This window comes from Chanodichthys erythropterus, chromosome 18, assembly GCF_024489055.1.
Source record: "Chanodichthys erythropterus isolate Z2021 chromosome 18, ASM2448905v1, whole genome shotgun sequence".
NCBI lineage: Eukaryota > Metazoa > Chordata > Actinopteri > Cypriniformes > Xenocyprididae > Chanodichthys > Chanodichthys erythropterus.
The window spans coordinates 25,860,923-25,877,758 of record NC_090238.1 but is presented as its reverse complement, the minus strand read 5'-3'; the positions used below and the strand labels follow the sequence as shown (position 1 = coordinate 25,877,758).

General features: G+C 35.3%; 1 protein-coding gene across 1 annotated transcript in view; it reads left to right on the top strand.

Annotated features, from left to right (window-relative positions):
* Window positions 1–5,861, top strand: part of mdga2a (MAM domain containing glycosylphosphatidylinositol anchor 2a) — a 177,451-nt gene extending 171,590 nt beyond the window's left edge. The window contains exons 17-19 of the mRNA XM_067367531.1: window positions 1,825–1,955; window positions 4,074–4,176; window positions 5,743–5,861. Of these exons, the coding sequence (XP_067223632.1) occupies window positions 1,825–1,955; window positions 4,074–4,176; window positions 5,743–5,831 (323 nt within the window). The 3' untranslated portion in view covers window positions 5,832–5,861. The remainder of the gene's footprint in view (window positions 1–1,824; window positions 1,956–4,073; window positions 4,177–5,742) is intronic.
* The last annotated feature ends 10,975 nt before the right edge of the window (window positions 5,862–16,836 follow it).

Here is a 16,836-nt window from a genome sequence, read left to right as displayed (position 1 = left end):
CTACTTAGACTTACAATGCTTTTGGGAAATTGAGCCCTGGTCAGTCAGTGAGACAGACTGTGTCAGGCAGATATGGGCTGGAACGCTCTTACTCTCAGTGTCTCAAGATAAAAAAACAGATTAAATGTCTAACGGCTTTCGAGTTAGACATGTATAAAATATCAAAATATGGACAGGTTCTAAAATGTTTTATGTATGAACCTTTTTAATGTATGAATGGTATAAAAAAAGCTTTCAAATCCTACGAGGTATATTACATTTATGGAATTGTGGTTGATTTTATTTCTCAGAAATGTGATCTTTATGTCACAAGTGCAACTGTATCTAGATATATAAAATTGCATATAAATTGAAGTATGACTTGTATCTGAAAAATGTTACTATTTCTTATTTTAAACTTTATATAAGAATTTCCTGATTTATGTATTTTAGATGCTATTTTACTTTACTAGGTGTAAACAAGTTTAATATAAATATACATTTCTCATAATTCTGACTTTAAATCTCAGACTATGTCAGAATTGCCCATTTAATTCTCATATCACTTTGTGAATTTATACATCAAGTAAATAGTTTCTTATTTTAAACTTAATCTCATTAATAACAGGTTTACTTTCATATATATTATTTTTCCTCTCAGGCAGAAATGGGCTTCCATATTTATAAGTTAACATGCTAGTCAGAAAATTGCAGTGTACACTTTTCTGGAATGGAAAAACCTGCTATTAAATGTTTCTAGTGGACTGTAAGTGCTGTAAATGACTTAATTTGTGCTCTGTGGTACACATACATTTCTACAGTTCCTTTTTTTCATGCTCACTTTATGCTGCTGCAGTTGAGCTAGACATACAGTTGCACTTCTGGAGTAGCAATGACCTCCACAGCCCTGACAGACAAGCTTGTAACTGCAATTTTCTGCTTCACAAAGCTGTGTGCTTTTAGAATAGAAAGTGTGGGGCTAATTCCAACTCACCAGGGTGTTCTCTTCCTGGCTTTTGACACGTGGTCTCATCGGGTGTCTGGGGTTAAAAATCCATGTGCCCAACAAGATCTTCTGTCTGGCTGCACAGCAAAGAACCGAGACAACACGGTTAGATGGCTGTTTTGATATAAAAACCTACCCAAGTGGTTCTGGTGCACTAAAATCAATTTTTGTGTATGTTGCACTAGCCTGTATTCCAGTCGTCTTTGACTTGATACTGACACCTAGTGGTTTGGATGGCCCGTAATGCAAATGCAAATGTTTTCTGTTAAACATGCTATTGTAAACGATAAGTAATATTCGGTTGGTGACGTGATCTCAAAATGATAGCCACAATTAAGTGACCTGCTCCACGTGAAATAAGTAGGGTACTATTCATTTATTTGTGTAAAATGTTTTTACAAGAGAAAGAATTACATTGTTAAGAACGAAATAGCAACAAGGGTTTGTGTGTGTTGTTTTAATGTTCCACTCTTCTTCTTTTTTTCAGTTTTCTCCAGAAAGTTTATCTTAGCATTAATAGCATCACGTCTCTGTAGCAACAGTCTCATTGTATCCTCATTTGCAAGGAAATGAAACATACCATCTGGCAAAATCCCAGATCGTAGATGTGTTACCTTTCATCGTAGAGTAGGGTGTATATTAGTGACATGTTCTGAACAGATTTATGATTGATTTCTCCTGAAGATGGTGTCAAGGTCTCTTCAAGGTCACTGAACCTTGCAGTTGCTATGTAACACAGAAGAAAGGTGTAAAGGGCATTATATAGTTAACTGGCATATTGCATATAATGACTTCTACTGACACTTAGTGCATATGCCTTTTTTTTTCTTTTTTTCAAGGAACATTAAATGTGTATTTGAGACAGAAGAGCCAGACAGGTCAGGATACATCTGTGTGGACCCTGAGCGGGAACCAAGGAGACCGTTGGAGGCAAGCCAGAGTTAACATCAATCCAACATCCTCTTTCCAGGTGCCTCTTTCTGTCTACTTTTTGCTTGCATAATAACACCCAAAAAATGATATAAAAAAATGTAATACAATTATATAATATTATAGGATATAAACTATGTGAATAATATTTCTGTAACTTATAATATTATAATTAATGTTATTTAAAGGGGCTGTATGTAAGAATTTATATGTATTAATTGCTTTTTGTATTATCAATGTGTGAACAGCTTGTAATGAAACTTAAAAAACAAGACCTTCCTCCAACTTCCTAGGTAGTATGTTTTTTTTTTTTTTTTGTGAAGGACTTGTGCCGGTTTCGCCAGGAAAACCCTGAGGATGTGACTGTTAAGAGTTCAGACTGCACCATTTTAGCCCCGATTTTGGCTCGCCGACAGGTTTTGAGAAATCGCCGACAAATGCCCAAAATCACAGGCAAATCTGTGCTCGTTCACGCGAGTGACAATCACGCAGTGTGAATGAGCAAAGACGCGATCTGAGAAAATCGCCAACGCCCGTGAGATATTTGGCATGCTAAATATCTGGACCTGTCGGCGATTCAAAATCCTGCTGTGTGAAAAGTGTTCTGACTGAAAACTACATCGGCGATGACTGACAGCCAATGAGAGAGCAAGATACAGAGCAGCGGGGAGTTCGGGGAGGAGTTATAGACCACAATATCAGCAAGCATGGCTTCGTTTCAGATAAACATTACAATTATATTGAACAGAAACAAAGCACAAACATTTGCTTGACCATCCGCAACAGCAGCACATTGAAAAGTTTACCTCCAACTCTCGTTGCACAACACACAAATCCACAGTCTCCCCAACCATTTCCTCCTCCATATTCTTCTTTTCTTTTTCTTGTTTTCACTGCAAATCAGCGCACAGGCAATTCGTATTGTAAGCTTCTTGCGGGCTACCGTTTTTAATAATAACAATAATAACTGGGTCTTGCACGCGTAATATCGCGTTGTTTCCTTGTCACATTTCGCGTGTGTTTGGTTGTGAAACGTAGTTTGCGTGCCAGACAGAGTTGTCGGCGATTCTTCCTATTGTAAAGTCATGCAGTGTGAAAAGAACAGTGACCCGACTACTTTGAAAATCGTGCAGTCTGAACTCGGCTTTACACACACTCCCGAGAGCCTCTCTTCTGTTCAATGACACATGAAATTAATGCATTATACAATATCCAGAATACCGTCGAAAGAGCCATGCTGTACTGTAATGTCAGAGTGTCATGCAAAGAAAAGTTTTCATTCAGACTATAGTCTTACATAGCCAGATCTATACAGTCTATATAGTCTCAAATTTACTTTATAATCAAACTATGGCTACGTACACACTCTAGCTAAATTCAGTTGTCAGTTCACCTTCTAGTGCTTAATTCTGTTCTGTACACACACAATTCAGTAATTTATGGGATACAACAACCACATTCTACAACCAAATTAAAGGGGTTATTAACCCTAAAAATGAAAAGTCTGTCATCATTTACTCACCTTCAAGTTGTTCCAAACCTGTTTGAATTTCTTCTGTTGAACGCAAAACAATACACTTTGAAGAATATGGGAAACCAAACAGTTGATGGGCCCCATTGACTCCCATAGTATACTAATAGTCACTAATAACAAATTTCTGAATTTTACATATAGCCCCTTTAATATGTAAGAGATAATCCACGGCTGGTTGTGCATTAAACGATTTGAATGCACAACGTGAAGGCAAAGAACCACCCCATGCAAAGCAGCAACTGTGGAGTGCATTCAAATCATTTAATGCACTGCTATATGAATTCCATTAAATATGGAATATGCTTATACCATGGTCATTTACCAGCATTGACTTAAAGCTATCATTGATGTTTACAGCATTAAATTTGACTGGAAATGTTGAAATGGCAGTTATTTTTGTCAGCTATGACTTGTTAGAGCTAGCATTCTGTTCGCTTTAAATCAGACACAGATATAAAGTAGTATGGTAAGGTTACATTCATTTGATTAGAACATAACATTTATTTATTTGAAACTGTTTAATTGCATGGTATAAATGTATATATTTGCATTTAGAATTAAATGAAAAGCCACAAACGGAGTTAAAAAAAGTTTTTTGTTTTATTTTCCTGCCCATTCATGTAGATGATTTTGGAGGGTATACGTGGTTCTGGCATTGAAGGGGATATTGCAATAGACGATGTGACCATAGAGGAAGGAGAGTGTCGAGACCCTCCACCCAGTAGTAGTGAGTATATTGGACAAGAGTTTTTAAAGCATTGTTTTTTTTTTTAAACAATGGCTTTTGAGTTTATTGCAATGAAATAGAAAAAACAATAATTGTCATTAATGTCATACTATTGTAATGAAGCCCAAATTTATTGAATTAATACATGCAATTCTTTCATATTTATTTATTTCTATTTTATATATTGGTATACTATCATTCAAAAATTTGGATTTATTTTATTTATTTATTTATTGTTTTATAATCACCAAGGCTGCATTTATTTTGATTACAATTTAAAATACCTTTTTACATTTTTATATGTCCTAAAAAAATATTCCTGAATTTTTCCAGTCTTAAAGGGTTAGTTCACCCAAAATTTAAATTCTGTCATTAATTACTCACCCTTGTCATTCCACATCCATAAGAGCTTCGTTCATCTTCGGAAAACAAATTAAGATCTTTTTGATGAAGTCTGAAGATGTTTCTGTCTCTCCATAGAGATCCAACGCAACTACCACTCCAAGGTCCAGAAAGGTAGGAAAAGACATCATTAAAGTACTCCATGTGACTCCAGTGGCTTTAACTCAATTTTATGAAGCGATGTGTGTGCTTTGTTTGCGCAAAAAAGCATAATTTACCACTTTACTTACAAAAATATTGATCTGCAACGAATGTTCACGAGAGCTTCACGATGCATGCGTGTTGTGTTCACGTGAGAGTTGGAATTGTTGTGTGAACATGCTTTGAATAATATTATTTTGTAAGTAAAGTGGTAAAGTAAGGTGGTAAGTAAGTGGTAAGTTAGGTAACAAAGCACTTACGTTGCTTCATAAAATTGAGTTTAAGCCACTGGAGTCACATGAAGTACTTTAAAATCTTTTTCCTACCTTTCTGGACCTTGGAGTGGTAGGTGTGTTGGATCTCTATGGAGAGATAGAAACCTCTTAGACTTCATCAAAAAGATCTTAATTTGTCTTCCGAAGATAAACAAAGGTCTTATGGGTGTGGAATAACACAATGGTGAGTAATAAATGACAGAATTTTCATTTTTGGGTGAACTAACACTTGAATTCTTCATGTGATCCTTCAGAAATTATTTTTTTTTTTTGATGAATATAAAGTTAAAAAGAACAGTATTTATTCAAAAAAAAAAAAAAAATATATATATATATATATATATATATATATATATATATATATATATATAATATATAATTTTTTTTTTTTTTTTGATCAATTTAATTAAAAATAAATAAATCACACGATCACACAATAGTGGAAGACAATTTGTGTAGGATCGAGGGTAGCGTGAAATGGACTGTGTTATCTTTTATTTTTCTTATCCATGATAAGATAATTTACCAGCTTGAATATCTCCTTCATGACTCTCAGCAAACTTTTACAATCCACTCTCTTTTGAATTAAAGCATAGCACGTTGCAAGAAAGATGTTCTAGAGATGCAGAGCGAACCTCATTAAACTTCTAAAGGATGGAAGAATTGTTAATCTCTGAATTATTTACACAACACTGAGAATTGAATATTTGTTCACATTCGTAACTGAATTTGTTCTTTATTCCCACAGATATAAGATCCCTGGCCTCTCCCGCTGAAGTGCATATATGGCAGCTCTGTCTCACTTTTCTTTTAGTGTTGGTTGGCCTCCGAAGGTGACCTCATCACATCGAGGTGGAACCCAGCTTTGGCATTCATAGAGATTTTGGCTGACTCGGACTGCCTGAACACAACAACCAAAGATTCATCCCGTCTACACAAAAGGAACGTAGGTTTTAGATCAGTATGAATGAAGAGGAAGCCAGGGTGGGAATCTAAAGCTCGCTAACACATTGACATGAGTATTCTTCTGGAGTCCAATGAAGATCTTGAGAAAAAAGCCCATTACTGTTGTCAGTGTTAGAAAGAAAAGAACAGGTGGATGGTTACAGCAGGACGGCTTGAGAGACTTGATAGGGGAATCTTTCAAAGCACAAAGACGTAACATGTATTTCTATCACTACATGATTTTTGCTTTGTTGAACGTCTGCTTCTGTCATCAAAGACCTCATTATGTCACAATACATAATACTGAACCACATGAAGGAAACTTCTGAGAAGGAAAAAAACAAGGATACCAGAGATGGTAACAAAAATGAATGATCATTTGAAAACAAAAAAAAAATTAAATGTTTTCGTTTTTTTATATCTGAAAATAGAGGTATGTCAGATACAGTCACGCTTTTTGTATCTCCCAGTGCTCTGGTTTTATCGGTTTGATGTGAACATCAGGGCTCCGCAAATGTGTGTTGTTTTAAAGGGGAGTACACTCTCAATGTAAAGTTTGTTTTCGGACAGATGGGGCGTTCATGTACTTGTTCTTTGTGCTTTAACAGATCAAGTTTAACAGACAGCATCCTGATACACTCTTTCTGGGCTTCACATGTTTCATCCTTACTCTATGTGTTTCGTTATATTAGGTATGTTACCAAACTCATCTGAATCGATATTAACAGCTAATCACGCAGCTGACACAATGAACACCGTCTCTCACTGAGAATCATTGAGTTGACCTTTCATTTCAGTGCAGCTCTGCTAAACAACAGCAGTAGGGAACTGTTGAACATCACGATGTACCTGCTGCTAGTGAGGATCTGAATCTCCTGACTGTGTCCGCTTGCAGTTGTTCTCTTTAGGTGCGTAAAGATAGCCGTCATCTGTTCGCTAAGGAACATGGAGTTGCTGTCTGTTATGAAATCAAGTGCCTTCAGAACCTCTGTAAAATCATTCTACTGTGCTACTTTATCATCTATAGCATTTCCGTTCAGCACGGTTTATAGCATACATACACACGTGAGATGAAAGGTGAAAATCAGAGAGCCACGATGAGAGACGGGTGAAGTGTTGCAGCCCATCACTGGTGTCTTGATTTCCACATACTGTTGATAGATAATGACTTATTTTTATTTCGACAGTATACGTCCCACCTGCTCCACATTCAACTGATATAAGGAGAACAATGGTGGTGGGACTGGACTAAATGCACCATTGATTCATCAGTAGGACATCTGGGAGCTATTGTCACCAGGTGAAAAACAGCCGGGAGGGTCGCTATGAAATCCTCCTTCGATCTGATGAGACGTCTGTGCCGCCGAAAAAAAATACATTTTTTTCCAACATCCCAAGGACTGAGAGGTATGACAAAAGGTGGACCTTTAGAGGACCGATGTTCTCACTGTACAAGATGATCCGCCTTGATCTGGATCCATCCGGTTGGATTCTTACAAATGATATTTTATTACTCTAAAGAAAATGACTGCTTTTACAAAAACTGAACTACAAACTATGAACTACCTGAGACCATCCGTTACCTTAACCAGCTGGTTTTTGGACATGTATTGTAAAATCACTTTTCTCATTCATCTCATTTATTTCTGAGGAAGAATTTCGTTGCTCTCTCAGTTTTGTCAGCCCAAAAATGGTGTTTCGGACAATATATATATATATATATATATATATATATATATATATATATATATATATATATATATATATATATATATATTGTCTTCAACGTTTATTCATTTATAAAATCCCTTTGCATTACTATATTATGGCATAATTTGAATCTATAGTATGATATTATAAAATAATATCAAATATATGAGATTATATGCAAATACACCTGGTAGGGAGGTCTATGGAAACGGTTTCATGCTTATTCAGACAAAGCACAATGTGAAATATTAATGTCAAAATTCAGAAACACAATACCTTCAACACACAATAAGTTGTTTTTCTCAATTTTATTAAAGTTACAATCAACAGGAATAAACTACCGAATTCTTTACATAAAGAAAAAAAAAGATATTTTACATCTCGGTTCAATAAAAGGCTTTCATGGTATTGTGTTTGTGTTTTTTTTTATTTATTTTTTTTTTATTTTTATAAATGCTTTCATTAATTAGACATTTTTTCAGTTGCTTGGACATCCTGAGAAAAAAATGCTATTATATGGCCAAGCCAAAACAGAGCAAATTATCAGTTTTTACCCTCTGAATTGAGTACTGATTGATCCATGAAAAAGTTTCTCAGAAAAGATGGATGGATGGATGGATGGATGGATGGATGGATGGATGGATGGATGGATGGATGGATGGATGGATGGATGGATGGAATAATTTGTCCATATAGTAAATAAATCTGTGTATAGCTTTTTTTTAATTGACTCAAGCTGGATTCAATCATTCAAGCAGCACTGGACATGTGTGTGGGGAGATATATCTTGTCATTGCATAAAATGAAAGCTTTGAATTTTTGAAAAGAGGAAGTGCAGTTACAGTTGCACTAACCATCACTTAGTGGAACATTTGTCGTCTTAATTATGATAAAACCCATGTGTGGTTGCGCCTTGGGCTTCAAACCCTCTTTAAGCTCTAAAAAGTGTCTGCTAAATGAAGTTGCTGCAACTAATCCTTACAAAGACTCCTCTTATTTTGTAGTTTGAGGGGTCTCACCATAGGGGGTCTGGTAGTTTCATCAAAAATAGTCTCATCAAAACAGATTACAGATTCAGTTTTTGGCCTCATTTGATTTTCGGGCTGTTTACGTAAAATACAAAGTTGAAATTGTAAGAATGCGTGTAAAATGGCATTGGGTCTTACTGAAATGGGTAACACTTTATTTCGTTGGTCCACTTTAGACATTCTACTAACTATAAGTAAGTTTGCAACTACATGTCAACTAACTCTCATTAGAGTATTAGTAGACTGTCTGCTTAAAGGGGACCTATTATTGAAAGTTCACAAAATGTGTGTCTACAGTGTGTGTAAACAACCAGCCTATAATGGTAAAAATCTATCCATTCCTTTTATATATATATATATATATATATATATATATATATATATATATATATATATAATCCCCATAAATCATAAACAGTCTCCCTAAACAGCAGTTCCAGACTCTATGTAAGAGTGGGGGAAGCCCCGCCCATGACTGGCGAAGGAATCTGTCTTATTAGCTTAGCTCCTCCCCTGAGTGAGCTGTACACAGTCCACCATGTTTATCTCCAGAGCATTTAACAGTGGCATTCAAGTAAGAAATATATTCTTAGTGATTTAATCAAGAGCAGTGAATGATTTTTTGTTTTTCTTTTGCGGTTTGGTTCATATTAACAGCATATACAGCTGTATATTCTGCTGCTTTCACTTTAATACACAGATGATCTAATATACACATGTGATTTATAATGCAATAAGACATGAAAGATAAATCAGTTTAATACTCCCAGTGCCGTCTGACAGGCAGTTTTTTGTGCGCGCGTTTCAGATGTGTGCGCTCAGAAAACCATATATCAGAAGTTAAACTGTTATGGCTTTAAAACGCATGCAAATAATTAACTTTCAGGATGAGCGTGGTAGTGATTGAGATGATCAAAACCAAACAGATGTCTTGTTAGTTTTTGGCATTGTATTCGAGGCACAAGCTATACAGGCTCCACCCTCTTCCGGAAAGAGGGGCAGGGAGCACTCGTTTGCATTTAAAGATACAGGCACGAATATAGCATCTGTTTCCTTCCACTCAAAAATGGACATTTACAACATGGTAGAATAAATGATCTGTGGGATATTTTGAGCTGAAACTTCCGACACATTCTTGGGACACAAGAGACTTATATTATATCTATTTTGATGGAACCTCAACAGTCTATGAGTAACCTTTGCAACTACATGTCAACTTATTCTACTAACTGAACCTTAACCCTAAGTCTACTAATACTCTAAAGAGAGTTTGCTTACAGTTAGTAGAATGTATAAAGTGGACCATCAAAATAAAGTGTAGCTCTGAAATTTGTTCCATTCAGTTCAGGCTTATTTACTGATCTTGACAGAAAGTTTAGCAATTTTTATAGACTTTGAATGCATTTTCACTTAAACCTCCTGCATTAGATTTATCACGTTTGTGGGTTTATCTGTTCAGCTGGGTGGCCAAATAAATCCACATCTTTATAAACCAAAAAAATAAGAGCTACAGTTTTTCCTAATGACAAATATTTGCTTACCTGTGCAAACTTCTTGCAACTTCTGACCTTTGTGTAAAAAGAAATAGATTAACTTCTATCAAGCGTGGAGGACTTTTGCACATAATACCCTGGAGCTTATGATGCTAGGAATGGTTAAAGACCCTCCATTAGGTTATTTTATAAGTACCCATATGATTATCTGTAATTTATGTTCTGAAAGTCCCTACAAGCAGGCCCATTTGTCACCAGTGACAAGCCACTGAGAAAACACACACCGTAATGTATAAAGCTAAAGGCAACTTTGCCTTCTTCCTTCCAGTGCTGTCATGTGAAATGAGATTATAGCAGAACAGGTTGGAAACCCTTCTATATTTATCTCATTAAAATTATTGTATGAGGTGCTAGTTAATAGCTATCATACATCAAATTTATTTATTTATTTATTTATTTTGTGGGGGCGGGGGGGGGGGGGGGGTATCTGGATGTTTTGAAGGGTATGATTTGCCTGTGCTTGTAAAATATTTTCCCATAATCCATTATTTCATGACAAAATGCTCCAAACAAAGCAAGTACCATCTGTTTCTATGCCTACATGCTGTACATTTTCATCTTTATCCTTCTCTCTCTCTTTGCCCCACTTCCTCTCATGTGAAAATATTAACTTAACATACAAATGAGAAACATTGCCAGACCAGTGATGCAAACCAACGGAAAAGCATATTGTTTGAGCGGATTATTGAGAAGAGCTGGACAGATTTTAGAACATACCCTGCCATGCTGAAAACACTGGACTTGTAGTACTTCAGGGATATTCTCATATCATTTAGGGCAGAGAACTGGTCAAAATCTGTCAATGAGTTTTTAATGACTTACACATTTATAATCAGCTTGTGTAGCATTACCTGTCAATGCAGTTTTTGCTATGGATACATTATTAATATTATTTTTGTGGATTTATTCGGCTGCAATACCGCACTGATCATTGACCTGATTGGACCAATAGATCAATAATAATATTAAATAGCTTTTATTAAAAACTCGTAATTGTATTGACAGGATTTATGGTTCACTAGTAACACTTTACAATAAGGTCTCATTTGTTAAAGACCACCTGTGGTGAAAATCGAGTTTTTAATGTTGTTCATATATCTATCTGGTGTTTTTAACATGCTTTAAGACAAACAATGTTTAAATTCATAAGTCAACACCTTTGCTGAGTATTTTCTCTTTAAAACTGCATCTAAACCAAAGACAGTCTCAAACCTTGGACGTCAGAAACTTCTAACCAATCACATCAATGTGCCTGTGGGCTTTTCATATCTTTAACTGACCGCGCAAAGGAGTCTCAAAAGAGGTTATCCCGGTATATTTTTCTGTTGATATGACAATTGTGTATATTTAGCAATATGGCGGGTGTATGATGCATATTACGATGTCATGATGAACTATATGCCTTTATCCACGTTCTGGGTTGTTCAAAGCGTTTCTAAGGATACTGATTATTAGAAGGCAGCTGTCTGACTCGTGAATGTGAATATGGTTTGTGTAACATTAGCAACACATTATTAGCTGTTTGATAACAGTCAAGCAAATGCTAATCATATTAATTACCGTTATGTGTCCGACGTAGTAAAAAAGCGACACCAGTGTGCAGCGTTTACCTCAGTAAGTTGACAAGTGGATCGGTCTGAGCTCGTGCAAGTGAGTGGAGGCGGGGCTAATTAGCATATTCATAGGTCCATGTATATTAAATGAGGTAAGGGTGTAGAGTTACATTCAAGCTATTTTAAGGCATTAAAACATTTAAACGTAATTTTGGTGATCAAAGATGAGTTTTAAGGGATACAATTATTCACTACAGGGGGACTTTAACATTAATGTATTAATTAACATGAACTAACAATGTGCTATACATTACATATATTTAATAATCTTTGTTAACGTTGGGTAATAAAAATAGTCGTCGGTTGTTCATGGTAGTTGCAGTGCATTAACTAATGTTAGCAAATACTACAACATTTAACATTTTAATAATGTATTAATAGAATTATTTTAATAATGTTGAGATTAGCTAAGATTAATAAATGCTGTTGATATTGTTCATTCTTAATAAAGTACTAAAAGTTGTTAACTAATGAAACCTTATTGTAAAATGTAACCGATTGACTTGTTTTTAAAATGAATTATTATTATAGCTTTTATAAAGCTTTTATAAAGCTGCTTAATAATAATGTTTTTTCAAATAATAATCATAATTAATAATTATATCATAATTTATTATTGACAGGATTCATTGGTTCATTCGTTTTATGAATGACTTTTATGAAGCTATTTGAAAAAATGTATATTAAAGCATATTAATTCTTCTTATTATTAGAACTTTTATAAATTATATCTGAAAACAATGATTATTATAAAAATATCTACAAATAGCTTCATATAAATAATTTTAACCCTTTTTGAGCAATGTTTTACTGTTGTTTAATAATGAATAGCCTTAATTAAACTATTTGAAAGCATTGATTATTATATTAATAAATAATCATTTTTGTCTACCATAAATAGCTTTAATGAAGCAATTTGGAAAAACATGAATTTTTTAGTTTGTTTTAGTGAATATTAATATTAATTATAATTAATTATGATTAACAATAATTATAATAACAATAGTTCTAATATGGCTGTTTTTGTTTGAATCTTGCTTTAGTTCCTGCAGTACAAAGCATAGTATTTGACAGCTCTCTAATCAAAAATTTAAGATTGCATTATATAATACAAGAAAAGCTTTCACCCTCTGTGCCTGGTAGATTCTGCGCTTCAATTAGACTTAAATCCTGTGATGTGCGCGTTCACTGAAGTTTGAAACACTGTAGGGCCCGAGATTCCATCCACCAGAGATTTCTCTGTGAAGTCTCTGCTTTACACTTCAACAGGCTAACGTCTTCTTTACAGACGCTCCACACACACACACACACTCTCTCTGAGAACAAACCTGAGCCTCTGCCTTTCTTACACACTCTTGTGGGTTATTTCACACTTTGCAAGCTGGGCCTTCTTCAACACAATATGTCATTTTGACTAAGCGCAAGTGACATGGAAGAGAATCAAACAAACATTTTATAAAGAGCTTGATAGAACACATATAATGTTCAAATGCGATTTCCCCGGCTGATTCTTTAAATAATATTTGATTCCCTTATTCACTTTTTATACTTGGAATACAAACAGCCTTACAGGCAGCCAGACACTTTCAGTAAAGTTTCAAGTTCTTCTAGCATTAGAATGAGCTTTAGTTTAGTTTAGTTTAGTTTAAAGGTGGAGTGTGACATTTTTGGTGTCTTAAAATACTTTCTCAGTTTGATGTGCAAAGGCAACTGTAAGTAATTTGTTGGTTGATTCCCTCTAAAAGTGTAAAAACTGTTTGTTTCTTTGTTTGTTTGTTTGTTTGTTTGTGTAGACAACACACTCTTAAAGTTTTTTAATTGACAGTGATGATTCCATGAAGAACCTTTAACATCCATGGAACCTTTACATTCCCTAAAAAGTTAATATGTTCTAAGAAGAAAAAAAAAAGATGACTGAAAGTTTCTTTGGGGACCCAAAAATGGTTCTTCTATGGCATCACAGCACCAAAAAAAAAACAAATAATATTATGGAACCTATTTTAAGAGTGTGGCTGGCAGGGCGGTATAGGAGACTTTGGGGAAACCAGGTTAGTGTAGTTCTTAGCGCATAAATCACACATATACCTTTAAATATTTTGCTTTCCGATAGTATATTTCCTTTGCTTTTTTTAAAGCCCGTAAGTTTTGCCTCTTTGTCGCCATCTCTGTTTGAAACCATTAATTGCAGTTATTTGCGGAATTATCATTTTTTACGTGGGTTGTGGCTCCTCAGCGCAAATTAAAGGGTTAGTTCACCCAAAAATGAATATAATGTAATTTATTACTCACCCTCATGCCGTTCCACACCCGTAAGACCTTTGTTCATCTTCGGAAGACAAATTAAGATATTTTTTGTTGAAATCCAATGGCTCGGTGAGGCCTCCATAGCCAGCAATGACATTTCCTCTATCAAGAACCATAAAGGTACTAAAAACATATTTAAATCGGTTCATGTGAGTACAGTGGTTCAATATTAATATTATAAAACGACGATAATATTTTTGGTGCACCAAAAAAACAAAATAATGACTTATATAGTGATGGCCGATTTCAAAACACTGCTTCATTAAGCTCTGAATCGTTATGAATCTTTTTTGTCGAATCAGCGGTTCACGTGTCACGTGATTTCAGCAGTTTGGCGTTTGACACGTGATCCGAATCCATGATTTGACACAAAAGATTCATAATGATTCAGAGCTTAATGAAGCAGTGTTTTGAAATCGGCCATCACTATATAAGTCGTTATTTTGTTTTTTGGCGCACTAAAAATATTCTCGTCACTTTATAATATTAATAGAGAACCACTGTACTCACATAAACTGATTTAAATATGTTTTTAGTACATTAATGGATCTTGAGAGAGGAAATGCCATTGCTGGCTATGCAGGCCTCACTGAGCCATTGGATTTCAACAAAAATATCTTAATTTGTGTTCCGAAGATGAACAAAGGACTTACGGGGGTGGAACGGCATGAGTAATTAATAATGGGGTGAGTAATTAATGACACTATTTTCATTTTTGGGTGAACTGACCCATTAATCTAATGTTTGCTGTCAGTCACCACATCGGTGTGGATACTGTACTCTAGAATCACAGATTCTACATCTTGGAAGTAAGACCAAAATAAGAATTTTCACTGGAAAATGTCATCTGAAGGAGTAAGTAACAAATCTGCCACTTGAGAAAACCAACTGACCAACTGAGAAAAAAGCAATGAATCGCGCTGCCAGTGGTGATTAAATCTAATGTTCGTTTAGCTCAGATCGTGTCAAGCCGTGCAAATTATTATTGTTATACTTTGTTCTCAAATTGTTAATGTTAACAACATCAGCATTGTGTGACTATTCGTATTTAGTGTGTATTGGCGTTACCTGTAGATTTCAATTTCTGTAGCCACTCCACAGTTCGAAGTCTTTTGCTTTTGACTACAGGTGAATCTCCAGTTGTCATTGATGACTGTCATTTGGACCACTGGATTACAATCCACCATCAAAATGATAACTTTATTTATCCCAGCTGCTGTGAGAAAACGCTATAACTGATCTGCCTCCAGTAGCATCCTCACATGCCATATAGCCTACTAACCAGGACTCGTTCTTTCTGTTTACAGACGTGACGTAATGACGCAAAGATGAACGGCTGCATGCTTGAATTTCCCGTGGAAACCCACCAGTACCAATTTTATTGTAAAACATTATTACAAGCTTACCATTGTGAATCAGGCTAAGGTAAGGAGAAAGTTTTGAACACTGGCTGGTTATGTTCTTGCTCAAAAATTGATTTTGGATCATTTTTAACAAAAAAAAGTTACAGACAGTAGCTTTAAAGACTTCATTATTAAATGATCTATTTTAGGTTGTTTCATTTTGGTAACCTACCCAAACAGGCTGAATTAAATTGGAATTTTTTTTCTTTCTTTTTGTGCTTTTAAAATTCGACAACTGGTGTTCAAGTAGTTGTTAACGCTCACTGTAGGAACACTGTGTATTCATTCTGCTGAGGGCCTGTGGATATTCCAACAGTGAAATCATCACAAAAAAATTGTCTATCTTCAAAATGTGTCTGAAATATTAAAGTTAAATGACTTTGACAGCCCGAACATTAACATAAGGTGATGGAATCTAAATGAGAATGAAGGGTGCATGAACGAACAGAAGCTGCTTCTCATGCTAAATTCAGGGTGTTCCTAATATTGCATTCAGTTCAGATATTCAGTCTGAAGTTTGTTCTGTATGTTAGCTGACACACACCCATCTGTCAGACAGGTTGTAGCTGTCACTGTTGAGTAATGGATCCAGACTCTGTCAGGTGCCTATCAGAACAGATGCCATCACAGCATATAGACTCTCAATTGGTGATGGGAGTTCAGGCAGAAAATACCATGTGATCAGACTGCAGCACAGTGAGTTTGACCACTTGTTATTACATAGAGTGGCTTCAAAAATAATTTGGACACTTTAGCCATGATGGGAAAATGTATAATATAATAAAATATAATCTGATATTCTAGTGATAACGGCACTCTTACCTTTTTACCGTTTGTATCCAATACTAAACGACTGTCACGGTGGCCGAGCAAATCCACTGTAATTTTTGCGAATACATTTGTTGTACCACAAACTGTAGTTTTAAAGGAACACTCCACTTTTTTTGAAAATAGGCTCATTTTCCAACTCCTCTAGAGTTAAACAGTTGAGTTTTACCATTTTCGAATCCATTCAGCCGATCTCCGGTTCTGGCGGTACCACTTTTAGCATAGCTTAGCATAGTTCATTGAATCTGATTAGACCGTTAGCATCACGCTTAAAAATGACCAAAGAGTTTTGATATTTTTCCTATTTAAAACTTGACTCTTCTGTAGTTAAATCGTGTACTAAGACCGACGGAAAATAAAAAGTTGTGATTTTCTAGGCCGATATGGCTAGGAACTATACTCTCATTCCGGCGTAATAATCAAGGAACTTTGCTGCCGTATCATGGCTGCAGCAGTGC